The 18,332-nt window shown below is 38.6% G+C and overlaps 3 protein-coding genes across 10 annotated transcripts in view; 2 read left to right on the top strand and 1 right to left on the bottom strand.

The window, feature by feature from the left end:
* ren (renin) overlaps positions 1–1,541 on the top strand; it is a 5,184-nt gene extending 3,643 nt beyond the window's left edge. The window contains exon 9 of the mRNA XM_010742096.3: positions 405–1,541. Coding sequence (XP_010740398.1) covers positions 405–566 — 162 coding nt within the window. The 3' untranslated portion in view covers positions 567–1,541. The remainder of the gene's footprint in view (positions 1–404) is intronic.
* A 4,196-nt stretch (positions 1,542–5,737) lies between these two features.
* Positions 5,738–13,143, top strand: csf1b (colony stimulating factor 1b (macrophage)). 6 transcript variants are annotated; one of them, XM_019267808.2, is made up of 9 exons: positions 5,738–5,960; positions 8,107–8,220; positions 8,305–8,367; positions 8,480–8,650; positions 8,789–9,014; positions 9,100–9,236; positions 11,593–11,636; positions 11,726–11,760; positions 11,887–13,143. In XM_019267808.2, exons 1-8 carry the CDS (start codon positions 5,919–5,921, stop codon positions 11,757–11,759), a joined length of 831 nt encoding a protein of 276 aa, XP_019123353.1. In that variant the 5' UTR covers positions 5,738–5,918; the 3' UTR covers position 11,760; positions 11,887–13,143. The 6 variants fall into 6 exon arrangements, with proteins under 6 accessions (XP_019123353.1, XP_019123352.1, XP_019123351.1 ...); XM_019267807.2 differs by having other exon boundaries at positions 11,723–11,760; XM_019267806.2 differs by having other exon boundaries at positions 8,101–8,220; positions 11,891–13,143.
* Positions 13,144–13,279: 136 nt separating this feature from the next.
* On the bottom strand, positions 13,280–17,837 carry fmodb (fibromodulin b). Of its 3 annotated transcripts, none has more exons than XM_019267802.2 (3): positions 17,515–17,837; positions 15,798–16,691; positions 13,280–14,766 (listed from the first exon to the last, which is right to left on the bottom strand). In XM_019267802.2, exons 1-3 carry the CDS (start codon positions 17,543–17,545, stop codon positions 14,615–14,617), a joined length of 1,077 nt encoding a protein of 358 aa, XP_019123347.1. In that variant the 5' UTR covers positions 17,546–17,837; the 3' UTR covers positions 13,280–14,614. The 3 variants fall into 3 exon arrangements, with proteins under 3 accessions (XP_019123347.1, XP_010740400.1, XP_027144055.1); XM_010742098.3 differs by lacking the exon at positions 17,515–17,837 and adding an exon at positions 16,887–17,450; XM_027288254.1 differs by lacking the exon at positions 17,515–17,837 and adding an exon at positions 16,883–17,043.
* Positions 17,838–18,332: the final 495 nt, after the last annotated feature.

Below are 18,332 nucleotides of genomic sequence, written 5' to 3'. Positions count from 1 at the left end.
AAAATTATGTTTCTGGTTTGTCTTGTTTGTATGAGAAATGTTTCAGGACCTTAGGAGGGCTCCTAATTTATCCCTCTGAAACTCTTATGCATAACAAAGACTTTTAGTCTTGATACTTTAAGTATCTTTTGCTGATGATTTACTGAATTTAATTTAATGAATTTACTTAATCAGATCTTGTAAAGGAGCTGTACAAACGCCAAGAACAGCCATGTTTGCAATCATTTTATTGAAATGCCATCATCTTGAGATCACAAAAAAAACAAAAAAAAACAAAACAAACACTTTTCTATCTCTAGAGCAACTTCTCGGCTTCCGTAGAGCTTCTTCCACCACAACACATATATAATATAGTGATAATGATAGTTATTATGACTGACTGACTGACTTCTTTGTGGCTCTAGCAATCACAGATCGAAGGGGATGTCTGCACCGTCACCTTCAGGGGCTTGGATGTGCCTCCCCCTACAGGTCCCATCTGGATTTTGGGAGCCAACTTCATTGCTCGCTACTACACAGAGTTTGACCGTCGCAATAATCGGATAGGGTTTGCTACAGCGGTCTGACAGGAAATCATCGGCCATGTTGCTCTGTTTTCTTTCTCTCTCTTTGCTGCTATCTCCTCTTTGTCCAGTCTTCCCTTCTGTTGCCTTTTATAATAATTTGTGATCAAAGTACAGCTGTTTTATGAAAAATGGTAAAAAAAATAAATAAATTTAAAGTGCACGTTAAGAATATCATTCCTTTTGCAAATCTTGGTTTCCTATTATATAATATGTTGTACCAGTTGCACTGAACACCTTCTAAACTTTTTATTTATAAGCATTAACCAGCAAATACAAAGTTTCTGTATGTGTGCTGATCATTATCCCACAGCAGCAGTGAAAATCTGTGTCTGTACTGTCGTACTGACGTAACAAGAATAAACTTGTTTACTGGGGTTTTGAACGTGATTTAACTTCATTAATGACTGCATTGTTTCCCATCAAGTCTGTCGAATGCATTTCATAACCATGTGAAAATCAAGGTTGAGGCTGAAAACAGATTACTGTAGCCAATTTAATTGGACACACCAGACCAGGGACAGACATATGTGTCGTTGTGAGCTCCTCACCGTGCATACGTATGTCTATTTTCAGTTCAAAAGGTAAAGAAATGGGTCACCATGTCTGGCAGTCACGTGTGCTGCTCCCACTGATGGTTTCCTCTGTAGTCTGGGGCTTTATATCACATAAGATTATATTTTCTAAATCAAATCATCCCCAATCTCAAGTGTTTGTGCAGCTTGTGATCCCTGACAATGAGGAATTGTATTTTTCCATTGCAAAAAAAGCATAAAGAAAATCCATAATTGTTCATTTTGTCATCCAGGAAACTGTAGTTTAAAGTTGAAATCCTGTTTTTTGTATCGGAGTAATGCTATTACATAAAAAGCTCTGAACTGTAATACACTCTAGTAGTAAACATGCCTTTTAAGACTGACTCTACAAAATTGTTTCTGCTTCCTTAGCAGGCAAAAGCAACAAAGATAATAAAACAATGCAAACACACATTCATCAGAAATCTTGTCAGATTTGTCTCATTTGTTACGAACTGGTCAGGAAAATCCTCTCATGTTATAAAGATGTGACAGTGCCATGCTTCCTTTGCGCTCACATCCATGAATTGTCTGGTTCAGAATTTATCTGTCGACAGCCGGTCGGTCAGTGAGGTGAGGTGAGGAGGGATATCTCTGTACTGGAATTTAATAAATAATATATTCAAACCATTGCAAAAATGTCTCAGTATGAGTCAACAGAGCTATTCAGGCTGGAAAACAGCCTGAACAGCCACTCAAACACATTCCAAAAAAACAGAGGGAGATGTTTCATAGCCAGGAAAATTGTCTCTCTCGTCCTGTATTCAACTTTATTACAAATTTTACAATCAATGAAAGTTGTGGCTGTCTCTCTCTCTCCTCATCTGTTGTCATACAAGGCTCATCTTATGTATAGAATGACAAATAATGTCACAAATGACATTAAAGTAAAAATACATTTGGGGCTTCACTTTCACTTTCTTACCAAGAGTTAGATGAAAAGAGTGATACCAGGTTTGTGTTGTCTGTTCAATAGCTGTTAGGTAGGTAGATGCCTCTGTCTGAGGCTAACAAAATCAGCCTGGCCAACCTCTAATGCTCACAATTTAACATGTTATGTCATGTTTGTTTAATATGCACAAAAACAAGTTGTAAGAATACAATCTTGGGGTTTTACAGGTGGATATGTGCAGGATTTTGCTACCTCTGAACAAAGGCAGGCTAGTCAGGGTCAGCAGTTTGTGAATTGAGGAGATATCAATAACTCAAACCCCTGCAGTTTTATTCTAGACATTTTTTTTCTATGGGAACATTTTGGTTGAAAACAAAATAAAAGCACAAGTTGCAATGGTAGAAATACTAAAACATTTCATGTGAAACAGATGGTTCCTTTAACCATGAGCTACAATATTGTGCTCCCGTGATTTGGTTTGGTTTTTCGAAAGTGGGTGGTGCGCATGGAGTCGCACAAGAATTTGAAAGTACTGTGAATTTCTTTTATGTCGTAAAAAAAAGGAGTCACATAAAAAGCTGGGCTAAAGACACCTGCTATTTTCCAATCGAAGTGTTGATCATGACCGGAATTCAAAATCTGATCACACAAACGCTCCCAACTACAATCCACAGAAGACATTTCTACGAAAGCCAAGAACAGCTGTGCGTTCCTCTTTTTTTTTTTAAATGCCATTAACTTAAGATCACAAGTTTATTAATTTATTATCATGACATATTAAGATAATCAACTTATTATTCCAAGAAAACAAATTTACTACTCATGGAGCCCCATGCCATTAAACTGATTTAAGGTGAAAATGTCAGATCAACGAGTACCCATTGCATCAGACTTTCCCTCAGTTTCTCTCCTGTTCTCCATTGGCATAGGTGAAATGGGGTAAATTCTTGTAGGTACTGGACAGTAACACATCTGCTTGAAGTTAACCACTGTATCTAAGCCAGAATGTAAATAGTCTCATTCAACAAATGACGATAAATGTTCCTTAAAAGTTCATATGGTTCCCTTCGAAACTCGTTGTTGTTGAAACTGGTTTGTCCACTCATAAGAATCTTGTGAAGTTGTTTTCTCCTGATGAATTACCTCATTATCTCAATAAATTCGCCTCTTAGATTAATCAAATCAGTGTGTGTCTGTAAACCCTGTAGTTAAAACAACTCGTTAAGTTTAATTTAGTACTTGTTAACATGGCTTACATTTCTAAACCCCGCTTAACCCTCAACACTATTGTCAGTAGACAAAACTCATGTACACAGTGAAGCTGCTACAACATGAATGGAATTTTGGCTGTTATGTTTGATCAGTACTGTCAGTGGCTCATGTTATCAAGTTTAAGCTTTAAAGTCTGTGTAAAGTAAAAATTACCACATTACAAATAACATGTATATATATAGATATAAAGCACTTTTCAGTTTCTTTTTTTTAAACTGTACCCCCTCAGAGCGGGCAAGGAACATCACTGAAGTTGCTGGCTGCCTGGAAAAACAAGCATCACGTGTCTTTTGACCACGAGGCAGTCACCCATGAACTTTTTCACTTTCACTTTGAGTAGGTTTCTCTGTCATAGCCAAGGTCATGAACACAAGGTCATTCCCTTTGTTTTCCTCTTTCCCTCTGCCCTTGTGTCTCCTGTTTGTCTCATATTTGAGTTAGTTGTGGCGGTTTTGGCTTCCATTCTGGCTCACAGCTACGCTTCTCTGCAATCGGTTCATCGCCATTCCTGGTGTGCTCACCTGCCACTCATCAATTCATCACGACTTCAGTATTATTTTGATCCCTGGCCTCCATCAGTGCCAAAGCACTATTTTTCCAGTCTAGTCTAGTCTCTATGAAATTATTCTTCACATTGATTCCTAACTGTCTTTCTCCTGTGCTTCAGGATCATTGTGCAGCCAGCTCATGCTATTGATGCTCTTCTAGCCTCTTCATTCCACCTCACCCCAGCATATTTTTTTCATCCCGTTCTTAACTTCACCTTACCTCTGTGCCCTGCATTTGATACAGACAGCTGAACAGTGACAGGAATGTGGGGGGAGAGAGAGAGATAGGGAATGACATGCAGCAAATGGCCGCAGGTCAGATTCGTTCTGGGCTGCTGCTGAGCCTTCGTACATGGGGCAGATGCTCTACCAACTGAGCTAATCGACACCCCCCATAAAAATATTTTTTACTTAATTAGGACTTTAATGACATGATGTAATGCCAGTCTAGTCTATGGATAAGTGAGTTGTCAATCACAATGTAACCACATCCTAAAGCATACCCTGCTTTATAGTATATTTTACTCTAGATGGGATGATAATCTACAAAATGAATATCATACTTTACTGAAGAAGATTCGAAACTCGTGATTAAAACCAAAAACACTTTGTCTGATTCACACAGAAAGTGTTGGTACATGCCATCGACTGACTAGCTCCAAGCTGGCAATCTATAAACTGAAAATGACAGACATAAACAAGGCAGCAGTTGTTACCTTTAATGTGATTTAGCCATTTTAATGCCAGGGCTCCTATCCACACGTGCAAATGTTCCATCCAAAACAAGCCCGCCTCCAACATTTTTACCACTCCTCAACACACGTGGTATTACACTCTCTGTGTATGTAAAATGTTTATTTACAAAGCAACCACTAACTATAGCTGACAGATAAATGTAGTGGAGTCAAGAGCAGCGCAAAATGAAAACAAGTGCCTCAAAATTGCAATAACTACCTGAGTAAATGTACTTGGTCACTTCAGACCACTGATTCACTTCTTAAGAATGAAGATGGGACATTTCACAGTATGACAGCTATAAATGACTCCAATACATGAGTTTACGATGTTAGCTTTACGAATGTAGGAATGTGTTCAAAATTCAAAGTGTAGGAATTCACTTCCTGTGTTAATCAATCCCAGGCCAAATGTTTGTTTTTTTTTCTCTCTCCTGGAGTCCGTTGATCTGTTATAAGAAGAATTCCCCATCAAAAGTAGCTCATTAAGAGGTTTATGCATGTGTGTGTGTCTCTCTAGAGTCAGGTCAGGTCTTACAAATAGTTGTACACACCCACTACCCCAGTTAACCCAACTTTCTTTAGGTGCAATGTGATGTTGATTTAAAAGAAAATTCAAAGAGTTCAGGATTCCTCAAGCAGCATGGAACATGTACTGCCTCCGTCAACCTCTGCAGATCACTGTAGCAGTCTGCAGAGGTTGACAGAGGCACTACGTGTTCGATGCTCTGTGAGCAATGATTGCACCTTCTCCATCTCCATCTTGCTCAGGAGGGTTCAATCACGGCATATATTCTCCTGAGGAAAGCATAGAGTCACTTATCAAAATTGTTATTCTGAGAATTCTTATGTGGAGTGCAGTGTTTTAAAATTCAAGCTGCTTTCAAGGGATAGAGTTTTAAGAACAAGAACAGATGTAACCAACACCCACATTAGGCTCTCACAAGATTTCGTTTTGCCCATTTTCTTTAATACTTTCACTGCCAGATATGTTGAACGAAAACTAAATTATCCAGTCAATCTACAACCCAAAAACCAATTTGTCAGAATACATCTGTCGAGACACAGAATGCTGTGTGCGTGTAGAGGAGAGAGGTGGGAGGTCTTTAAAGGGGCTGGCGGTCAGCTGAAACAGTTAGTCTCCGTTTGAACTCACTCTGTGCAGGAGCACATCAGGCAATGCACTGCTGTACAGCACCACATGTCAAAGTGTCAGATTTACTTAACGGCAAATTCCTTTCTGTGGAGTGGGACTGAATATATGAAAAGGATCTCTTTGCTTCAATGTGTGTGACAGAGGAGTCTGGTGTTTTCCATTGTCAAACACGTACCAGATGACCATCCTTGTGTCAACCCTGATTCAGAGCAAAGCTAAGGTAGGTGAGAACTTTTCTGAAATCGCTGCAGTAAAAGTCCAACAGATCAACAACACAAATCAGTGCTATGGAGGAAAAGAATAGAGCATGCATGTGTTAGTCTGTGTATGAGTATAACCGTGTGTCACTTGGATTTTTGAGTCTGCTGACCTAAATACAGATATCAAAGACAGCATGAAGACAACAAATCATGTGACAGTTGACATCTGCATCATGTGCTCCTGCATTTGCCACATACCAGTGACATTAATAGTTTTATTAGATTACATTAATGTCATTATGTGTCATTATCATACATCAAGTGGGTTCCCAATAACATACAGAGGATGGCATGATAACCGTTCAACTCAGACACAGCTTCCTGTTTTACTCTGGGAATCATTGCTCATCTTCTCCGTTTCAAATGCCACTTTTAACACTTTATTTTATGGAATTAATTAGTTAAAACTACAACAGCGCAAGAGTTTTTGCTTTTCCGGCTGCAAATGTGCATACTTTAGCCTACTACTTAGATTCATGGTATCGTGACGTACATTCTTTGCATGAACTGCATCAGGTTTACGTAATTCAAACCTAAATAAAGTTCAACTGTACAGCTCAGCGTTATATGAGGAACAGACAAAACCAAACATGAAAAGAATACTTGTCACATCCCTGGTGGATTTCATATAATTGTCTTTTGTGTTTTAATATATCTCAGAAGCCGACCAAGCAACAAATAAATCATGTTTCATTGTTATTTGCTGCCATTTGTTTTGACTGTTGCAACATCGAAGGTCAAGCGAGTCAATGAGACGATTACAGTGCAGACATTTTGCCTGCTGTTTGAGCAACATATGCTTGTCACCATCTTTTAATCCTCACTCAATAGAAGTAAATACATCTGGAGCCCATTTTACAAAAGGTGCAAGCAGGCATCATAAGCTACAGGAGGAGTATGTGCATACTGTTCTCCCAAAGTCTTGCTCACATGGTAGAGGGCACCATTTGACCATTAATGGAACTAATCTAAAAACCAAGATAGGTTCCTCTGAGGTTATGAACAGTTAAATATCAGTCTGGATGAGTGTCGCAGCAAAGCTTTGCACTGTGAATATTGCCCAAACCCGATCCGAAACCTGATACTTTGTCAGGATGTGCAGAGGTGGAAAGAAAGTTAACTTTTATTTTACTGGAAAATGGTGAAGTAAGTAGTAGGAACTGCTCAGGTAGACTTGTGGTAAAAACGGTAAAAGTAGGAGGAATTTCCATTTAGGTTTGTTTTGAACATAGTCTTCCTTGTAGAATACTTTATAAGAAAGCTCTCCTCTAAAGACATTAACCATTTGTGAGGGGAAACTGAATCAGACAGAGACTGAAATGATTAATTATCCCACTGTACTGTAATCAGTACAGTGGGATAATATTCACTATTTACTATAATATTTCATCATAGTACCTGCTTGAATCACTTGCAGCTCTCTCGCCTCCTGCTTCCAGGGTCCGGACACAGGGTACAAACACCACATGTTGTGGGTTTGGTATAATTAGACCACTTGGTGTCTTCTACCGAAGGAGGCTGAGGCTACGTGACTTAGTGTGGTATTGTTATCCTCTGCAAAAGTCAGATTAGAGATAAGATATTGATGCTTGTGACTGTGTAAACTGAGTAGACGAGCGAGAGTCCTCCTGCTGTGTTTCTTCACTCTGGCTGCTCTGGGATGTTTTTCTAATTTTAAACTACCCTAGCCTCTCTAGTCTGTTGGTTTACTGTTGTTTTATCATGTCTTTAGTGAATGTTTATATTGTTATTGGCCTATTTCTTAGAGGAAAATTTATGTTACTATTTTTGAGACCCTTTTATGTGTGATGGATGTTACAGTAGGTAACAACACGGACAGAGGAAGAAACCATAATAAACCATAATAAAATGCTGTCCCATACTAATTACACAGTGTGTAATTAGTATGGGACAGCATTTTATTATGGTACCTTGTCAAAGGGTCAGAGTGAAGAATTGATCCTGGTGTGCTGTCTGCTCTTTTTCTTGCTTCACCCAAGTACAAATATTTATATTTCTGTAAATGTGCTTGCCCTTGTCACATGAAGGATGTGAAGGTAATATGTGTGTTGACATAAACATAATGTATTGTTGTGTCAGTTGCAGGTAAAGTGTCTGTGTGTGCTTATGTTCCTGAGCTTCCCTCTGACTATGGCTGAGGTCCCTGGTCCATGCAGACACTCCGTCACTAGGGAGCACCTGCTGACAGTCAGGCATCTGGTAGGTGTTGAAACAACATTCAGCATGATGTGTTCATTGCACTACACAGCACATGTTTAAACCTCTCTGTTGTTATTTCTGTAGATGGATAACCAGTTGAGAAGTGGGTGCTCGATTACCTACACATTCATAGAACGGAGAAGCTTGGTAGGGTAACATTTGATTTACAAACTGTACAACTGTACAAACTTTTCCTGAGGATGTCTTTGATCCAAACGTTTCGGTAACTGTACTGTCGTTGTGCTCTGTATTCCCACAGAGCAAATGTTGCTTTGTAAAAGCTGCTTTACCCTGGATCCTGGAGCTCCTCACCACCCACTTCAAATATAGTCGAGGTTCAGTCAATGATGGCTACGTTCAGTCCCTGAGAGCACTCATCCTTAACATCTACTCTCAGAAATGTGTGCCTCAGATTAATGAGGAGGTTGAGGTGAGTGTGTGGTGAACTTAAAGCACTTTTCTATATTCTCTGTAATGTAAAACATATAAAAGAAATATGTGATAGGAAGATAATAAATCTGAATTCTTGTGAAAATATTTAAGTTACGTTTCTCTGCATCTGCTGCAGGATAAGCCAGAGAGTTTTGAAATGCTGTACAGAGGGTCTCCCTCAGAGGCACTGCAGAGGGCTTCAGAGGTTCTGTCGGTTTACTGGGAACTGGTGACGATGAGCGACGCGCCAGTTGACTGGAGATGCCAGCACGAATACACAGAAAGCTTTGGCTCTACCACAGAGCTACCCACAGAGCTACACACAGAGCTACCCACAGAATCACCCACACAACATTTTACAGGTGGGAATCTCTATCTGTCTGGAAAGTTCTGTGATACATTATGCTGGAGCTACTGTGATCACAGATTGCATGTCTATTCCTACAGACAGTTATGGTAGGAACTCAGCGAAGGCATCGCACAGAAGACCAGTCAGAGACCTGTACAAGTTTGGCTTCATCATCGCCTCCGTGTGTGGCGGGCTGCTGCTTGTACTTACACTCTACTGTCTCATCACACAAAAGGTACCAGCCCCTCTGTTTTGTATAATAATAATAATAATAATAATGACACATTTCTTTTTGCTTTTTATATGTGTATTCATGCTCTTTCCCTTATTACATTACACCTAACATTATATTATCTACTATTATTTCAGATAATGCACACTGTGGCTCAGAGTGGTGGTTTTCTATTCTTTCTATTTCTTTACATATCACATTCTTAAGTCACAACTCTAACATGATTTAAGTCATTTTAAATTCACAACATAAAAGCTTGCATGCCGTATAAAAGCATGTAGCAGACAAAAGGTGTATTAAGAGCTTAAGAATCCAATAAAAGAGTTTATTCCTGGGGCTGAAAACACAGATTTAAAAAAACAAAAACAATAATGTGCTAATTGGCTGACTAATAGATCAAACACTTCTGATGAAAAGGAGCAAAAGCAGAAACACCACTTTCTCAAATTACAACCTGGCCCCTGACTTAATTACATAAAGACTTATTACAGTGTGTGGAACCCTTCTTCAACATGTTATCTGTGGGCAAATTAAATTGAGTCACATGACTTAACTCCTCTCAGGCTAATGAGTTGTAAAGGAAAGCTGAGAATGGTTTTAGTTTTCAGAAGACTATAAAAGTCTGTGGTGATTGTAAAGAAAGCTGCTCTGTTTGTTTAGTGTTTGGTGAACTAAATAAGCCACAGTGGAGTTGCCTGACACTAATTCTGAGTATTGCATGTTTGGCGTACATGCAAAGTAGGTAACAAATAACTAAGTCAGAGTGCCACATGAATGTTTCAGTCTCCTTTTATAAATGTGTGTTATATTGAATGTCAATATTCAATCACATTAGAGTGCCACACAAATGGTGAGTTAATGGTAAACGAATGGCTTTTTCACGTTAGAAGCTGGTTTCTAACTAATCGTCAGTAGACAAACAAGGAATATACAACAGGTAGGCGGACATTGTGAGTTTTGGACAGATTTTGCAGCTCATTTTGCAGGAAGTGGGAAAGACATGTCATGAATTAATCTTGTATCGTTCATAGTGCGATGACAATATAGACAGAAAGCACTGATTTTCTATATCCTGACAGTGACATAATACAGTAGCAGAGATGCTGCATGGCTGGCAGTGCTTGCATAGATATTGATAGAGGGTATTTGCAATATTGCTTGATGTATAACTCTCCACTCGTGGGACGCTAATCTTAGTCTGCTCACCATGCTTTTCCCTGTAGCTTTTGTCTATGACCAAACTCAATCTGTTTCTTGGCATGCCTGCTTTTTGCCACAGTGTGTGTGCATATATTTTGCCCTGCCAACTGCCCCTTGAGGCCTAACAATCAAGCACTGACGTCTCTGACTCTAATTAACATCATGTGTGTGTGAGAATGTGTGACCACAGGAGGATGCAAATGCTGTATGAGGATGTGGACAAGTTTCTGCAAGATTCTGTTTAAAACTGCAACATTGGCTGCGATTTGATTTTTTTTTACCACGAAGCTCAGATTCGTAAACATAATCAATCACCATGCTACATTAAAAGATTGCAACATGAAATCCGTTTTGGAATGGCTGTGAGCTGATTGACTTGTTGAATTACTGTACACAGCTGCAGCTATTATTTTCTCCTTATGTGCAAGAAAGAAATCCTGCATTGTGAAACAACGCATCATTTATTCCGAAATGTAATGACACATGGTCAAGCATATTCCAGACTATAATGTATGGGCTCTAGTAAGATTAGCCTTGTGGGAGTTAGCTATAACCTGAAAACAGCAGCCAAACACATCCCTTTTAGTACTGGGAGCCAACAAATCATTTCTTTCAAAGGACCTGGAATTCCCATCACTACTGCTGCTGAAGATAGAGTCATTTTGGCAGGAGTCCTCTTGAAACTGACCTGTGACCCACCCACCAGATGAGAACTAAGATCTAGTTTTGCATCTCATTGCCAAGGACTTTAAAGTGATACTCTGCCCAAAATGTATCTTTTGACCGTAAATTCCTCACCTGCTGTACAAGATTTGTTTTTAGGTTACTTAGTGAAGAAGAATTTGAAACTGTCCTGCAGCTACAAATCACAGCAGTTATAACGGATTCCAATAATGACAACTTCTCATGGTGGCAAACATATTGAACCACCAATAGAAACTTGCAGTATTACCTTCTATGGCCCCGTCAATTTATGTGCTCAATATGCAACTGATCAATTTGTGCCAAAAATACTGCTAAAATCTGTTTGTTTTTTCTCTCAATCTTCACACGCAACCCTGTCAATCAACTGCCTCGTCCTCTGTTCTTCAGCCAGCGCTCATTTTGTTTGCTGTAGTTGCTTACTTTTATTTCATAACATGTGTTCTTTCCAAAACAGAAAACTCACAACTCACACAGATCAAGGTCATTTACAAACACAAGGTAAGCCTAACCCTAACTATAAAATTAATAAAAGCTTTCTCAATGTTTATTGTTCCTAATGCATACCTCTGTCATCTGGATTAAAGCAGAGATCTGCAGGACATAGAGATGGAGCCGCAATAATGTGAGTATCCTTCTGACCTCTTTAGCTATGAACAGCTGGAGCTGGAACAGATTAAATGACTAAACAAACACCTGTGTCAGCCTCAGTGTAAAACTTGACTAAGTGCACGTTCTTCTATCTTCTCAGGCAGTAAAGAATGCGTCGCTGCAGCGGGAGACGGGGCACTTGTGAAGCTGTACATTTTATCTACCATGAACATGTTTTCATATCAGTATCGTGTGTGTAATGTATCATAGTCACTTATTTAATCTGAAGCTTCACTTTGACTGAGAGCAAAGATGGACCTTATTTGGAATAATATGCTATGTATATTATGTTTATGCATTATCTATTGCAAATATCTTTCAAGTTCACTAAAAAAGTTTATTTTTACACTAGTTATATATGTTGAATAATGTGTCTCCACTTAACCAACTGTTTGTAATGTTGTTTGCCAAACACAAGTTATTTATTAGTTTGACTCCTATTCAATCTCTGTATTGATAATAAAAATTCCATCAATGCCAAATCCAAAATATAGCTGTCCAGCTAACAGTCCATTTATATAGGGACCTAATGGAATCACAGCTAAAGGGCAGGTAATGACTGCATTAAACAACTGTATGAGGAATCTTTTTTTTTCCTTGCCAAAATGGTCTTTCCCACTTCTTTAGTTCTTTAATTATCTTACAATGCTGATCAATATAGTCTTCAAGCCAATCTCAAAAACGTTATGGCCAAAGATTTGTATGTTCAGTTTTATTGTAAAAAAGTTTCAACATGTTCTCTGGAGAATATTCTGTTATTGATCACACACTGAGCTGCTGTTACTGGCAGTGATAAATGATCCTGATCACCAGTAGCTGCTACAGTTTCTCAAGAAATGCGTAGGGTGTGACAGGATTCGGTGTGAATAATGTGCTATGGTTTCCCTTCATTTATTCTAGATTTAATCACTGATGTGTGGTGCAGGCAAGTAACAAGACACCCAGAGAAAGGGCAGTGTATTCCCTTATGTTGTCATGACTTCCACTTATGTTTACCCAGTGATCCTCCAGCCTAATGTTTTTTAATAATAAATTGCATAATGTCTGAGTTCCAAGTTTGAGAATAATTTCCCCATAAAGTGAAACATTTGTGTGTGCATCTTTAAGAAGAACACATCAGTAAATCCTGTCAAAAGATTCCCAGATTTGATCGTGTGCATGTGTGTTGGCCTCTATTTTGTTTTTGAAGAGTCTGTGTAGGAAGCAGAGGAAGAAAAATAAACACAGCCCTACCCCAAAACCTCTTAAGAACCATGTGCAGCCTGAAATATAACATTATCTATAACACTTAATTTCACAGGCTACTGCTTATCATTGTGCAAACCGTTGTTACACTGGCAGTAATCCATTCTTCATCCCAAGACATTGCTCCATTACAAAACAAGGAAAGTATTCCTATAATTCAATTTTGTGCCTTTCTGCAGAGGATTAAAGGCAGCTGTGGAAGATGAAAAGGCAAGTTGTCTTCAATAATAAATATGTAGGAACTGCCTAAGACCAGTTGTAAGAGCTGCTGCCCCCTTTTCTCTCTCCCGACCTCTCAACGCTTTTACCTTCAAATTAGAGGAAGCAGAACATGTTGTTAAAAATATGTCACTGTCGACAGTCGGGGGCAAATAAGTCTGGAAACAAATATTTATTGCTCAGATATAATAAAAGGCACAAAGTTGTAGATAAAAGATTCACATGATATAATAATGTACGTTTCATGGCTTTCCAAGTCGATATAAACTGTTCCTGACATTAGCTTGCTGACTTTCTGTCTGTGTGTCAGATATGAGAAATTATGCCCCAAAAAGTCTTAAAAAGTTACTTGTTACTAAACAACTAAAAATTAGGTAACAGTAATTAGATACAGTTATAACAGTCTTGACACATGATATATAATAATTCAGAGGCACATTTGATTAGGAATACGTTTAAAAAAATTTTTTTATCCGTTCTAATCACAAAAACCTGATAAAAACAAGTTTAAATACTGAAAGCTTGATAGAAAAGTAAAGTAAAAGTACTGAATAAGCTATGTTAGCGAGCACAATCAAACTGCAAATTTATTGCTGCCTTACGGGCCACTTTATTTACACTTGTACAACAACTCTGCCATGAATCATACTTGCAGTTTTTCAGCTTTTGTTGACACTGTCAGAAATTTAATAATTCTACTTTATGTTTATTATTAAGGGAGCGTGAACACCTTTGTAAACTACAGACTCAATCATAAACATAAAGTTCCATTAATACCTCTCTGATTGTGTCAATCAAAAATAAAGATGATCTTTGTATTATTTGATTTATATTGGATCTCTTTTCACGTGTACCTGATAAAGTGAGTGTTGCCAGATAATAATAATAATAATAATAAAGAGTCATTTCAGCTGAACTTGCTGTTTTATCACCTTGTGCCACATGGTGGAGGCAAAGATCCAAACTGAGTGTAATACTGATGATTGTCAGTTTTTTAAATGTATACTTTGCCAGACATGTGAGAAGAAGAACTTTTTAATATCAGCTACAACCTATTTTAACCAAATAGTTTTATTTTTGGCAGAATACTGAAACTGATAATCAAATTAGTTTGTTGAAAATATGTCAGTCATCTGGCCTTTTGTTGTTCCTCTCTGTCATCCATATGCCCGTGATCTCATTAAGTGATTATGCAGCTGTGGAATTTCCTGTTGACTAATAGTGGAACTTTTTAATAATTTGCTTTTATAAAGGTTTAACAACACGTTATCTCAGAAAACAGTTTTTATAGAGGGGACTGAACATCTCGGATGTTACAGACCCTGGATGAGCCGAGACAACTCAGCAGGAAATATCAGGAAGTGCTACACATCAATGAAGGCAATATGCCGCAAACAGTAGGCAGCTTCAGCAGGAATGTCTTTGGCGCTGATCTCATTGGCATCCAAACGCAGCATTCGCAGCTTGGAGAAGTTTGTCATGTCAACTGCGGTGCAGAAACTGCTCAGGGAAAACTCTGAAAGACACAGAAGAAAAGAAATGTGAAGGACGCTGGTTATCGCTGTATAATTCTTATCCTGAGTTGATTCTCGATGTTAGAGCTACTCGAAAAGCCAGTGAGTAAAAATATTTCAAAATGGTCTCCCCTTGTTTTATTACACTCAGTCAACATTGTTTTTGGTGTTTGAATTAAATTTTAAGCTTTTTATTGGGTTTATTTTATTGTCTGTATTAAGTTTGTATTGTGTGTGAGCTACCACAGAAGAAAGTGTTTATGGAAAACCTTACTACTTCATATCAAAGGCTGATACACACAGTTTGAGAATCCTGCTTTTGAGGTCATTTAGCGGTTGAAAATGATGCTACATGATCAGTGTCCAACCAGAAAGTCATGTGCAGTACTACGTCACTGTTCGGTGTGGCCAAAAGTGCAACAAATCCAACTTTAAGAAATGGAGACTACGTTGAAGCAACATGGAAGTTTAAATATTGAATATGGTTTGAGGCTGGAGGATGTTGAATTTCTAAATGCAATAATTTGGACATAATATGGGTGGCCGGGAGCATATCTGACCATTCGTTTAAAATCAAACACTGGAGTGCATTAAATTACTGGGGGGAGGGCATGTTGAGCTCACTAACGTTTGAACGTCTTTAAAGGTAAATTAAATCAGCTCTTTTTAAATCAAACACTAGTTTTATTATTATTATTATATATTAATATTTATAATTTATTCTGCAACCTAATTTACTGAATCCATCAGGTCATGTTGGGAGGGTCAAAAGCTTAAATTTTCCACCCACATGTGTGCCATTAAAGATCTGTGACATTTAGGTGTCATTAGTCAGCAGAGAGTGTTCCCCGCTGCACCAACCAAACCATTTACGTACGAGTTATATAGCTACTCATTTATAGGGAAATGGAACGAAAAAGCAAGCAAAGTTCTTAGTGTATATCAATTTTAAATTTCCTGAGGGTCTTTAAAATCTGTAGGATTTACTTTCATATTACGTCATCGTGCCAAAAGTCTTAAGAAGTGTCCATACCTTTGATCTTATTGGCGTGTAAATAAAGGTTCTCCAGGTTCCTACTGACAACAGGGATTCTCTCCAGTTTATTGAAAGAAAGATCGAGCTCAACCAGCGTGCTGCTATTGAAGACATTGGAGGGAAGTCCTTTATCTGTCAGCTTGTTATGCGCCAACCGAACAAACTGCAGTTTGGGATACATGGTGAGAAAGCCCGTCGGCACGCTTTCTATATCATTATACTCCAAGTAGAGCTGCTGCAGCGTCTCAGGGAGGTTGTCAGGGATTTTCCTCAGCTTGTTTTTCCTTATATCCAGCATGGTCAGAGACTTCAGTCCCTTGAACACACCTCCAACATCCTCTATGACATTTGCGTAGAGGTGAAGGGTGGTGAGGTCTACCATACCCTCCAGCGAGTTGGAGGGTATTTTTGAGATCTTATTGTGGCCAAGTCGAAGGTCCGTTATAGACTTTGGCAAGTTGGGAGGCATACGTGTGAGCTCATTGTGATCCAATAAAAGCCGGTCCAGGTGCTTGAGCTTGCTGAATACGTTCTTGCCGATCTTGTCTGAGTTGAGCTGGTTGTGAAACAGCACAACCCAGACCAAGTTGGTAGCGTTGTCAAACACCCCATCCTGAATGCCTGTGATCTGGTTACGCTGCAGGTAGACGTACTTAATATGTGAGGGGACGTAGGGAACATGCTGAAGGTTGCGGCTGTGACAGTACATAGCCGTGGGGTAGGTTGAAGGGCAGTCACACTCCAGTGGGCAGTCCACATCCTCAACCTGCCAGCCAGCATGCCGCCGTCGCCCTCGCAGATGGGACAGCCACTGGAACGGACTGTAATGCTGGGCAATGCTCAAATGCACTAGTCCCACTATGAGGAGGAGAACCACTGTCCGCATGTTCACTGATAGAAAAGCCAAAAAGAACAAGATGTCATTTAAAGCTGATATGAATCAAATATTAGATATGATCTAATAACACAATCCCATCCATATAACGCTGATAATATAAAATGTTTCACAACTAACACTGAATTAAGCTGGATCAGTAATTTATAATTCTCTTTGCTCCACATGTATGGAAGGAACAGCATACCTACCAGTTGATTGATCAGAGACGATGCCTCCTCTCTCGCTCTCGTCCCCTGTGTCTTTCTCAGAATGAGTAGACTATGTTGTTTGTATAGAGTAAATAGCCCCCCCTCTCTCTCTGGCTGCAGCTGCAGACCCAGCCACCCATACTCATTAGAGCATATTTTTTTTCTACTTGCATGCAGAACCTACATTGTAACATATCACCTCAAGCCATGTCAATATGAATGCCATCTGTGAACCGGTACAGACATCTGCTTTTTAACAACCTTGTTTTCCTTTACTGTGTCATGCCTTATCATTAGCACAGCCAATCAACATCTGGCTTGATGTTTATTGTTGTGGAATGGGGGTTATAAAGAGTGTGGGGGGTTAGTAATAGAAAATGTAATGAAGCAGACGACATGCTGTAACTGGGCATGTGTTTCTTTTTAGGCAGAACAAAACATCTGCATTAAAGTTTAAGTTGCAGCATGCTCGTATCCATTATAGAATGTATGTTTCAACATGAACAAAGTATGACAAACCTGTTATTTGTCCACAATCATCCTCCTTAAAAAAATGTTTCTCTGTTCCTGCCTACCTCAGGTACTCGATCTTTTTGTAAATTACAGTGTTCACACTGGAGAAAGTTACCATGTGTTTTTGTGCTGACGCCTGCAGACATCAGACCACCATTATTAACTTGCAGATTGTCTTCAGAATGGGCCTTGCCATTACTGTCTTCCACTGAAGTAGGAAAATTGGAGACAGAGTTTCAGGGGTTACGTTTTTTACCAAAATCTGCTTCCCCAGTCTCTTTGATGAAGTAAAAGACAGGCTAATTTGAAAATGGAAGATGTTCAGTAAATAACACTTTAATCACAAAACAATTAGATCCCATTTGAGAGGAAAGAGAACTGGAAGATAAGCAGATGGAACTCTTCAGCGCAAAGAAATTGGCAGATTTTTAGTGACAACACAACTTTTTAGTCACCAAAGATGTAAAAGTATATACTTGTGATGATATATTATTCTATGTAAAATAATCAGTGCTTTTTATTTTGTTAAAACCATGCTGTCAACATTAATTAAAAGTGGAAATTTTTCCACAAATGTATCCAAAGTAGCAGTTACTGATGAGGGAAATTAAAAAGATTCTAAGAAAACTTGAAAACTTTAGGATTTATTATTCAGTTACGATCAAACAATGTCCCAATCTTCCTGTAATCCCCTTTATATAATAGACATTAATATTTTCTGAGATTTGTTTTTTGTGTGATCGTCTCTGAATATGCCAGAAGAAAGTTGGATTTAAAACAGGATGCAACATCTGAAAATATTATCTAGTAATTTAGACCATCGTGTTTAATCCAAAACATTCTGTGTTGGCGTCATTTGCTCAAGGATGCAACTACAGCATGAAAGCTTATCTGAGGTATACAGTCCAAATAACATGACAGAAAAAACGTTAA

The sequence above is a fragment of the Larimichthys crocea genome, chromosome XV, assembly GCF_000972845.2.
Source record: "Larimichthys crocea isolate SSNF chromosome XV, L_crocea_2.0, whole genome shotgun sequence".
In the NCBI taxonomy this organism is placed as follows: domain Eukaryota; kingdom Metazoa; phylum Chordata; class Actinopteri; family Sciaenidae; genus Larimichthys; species Larimichthys crocea.
This window is presented reverse-complemented; position numbering and strand designations above follow the sequence as displayed.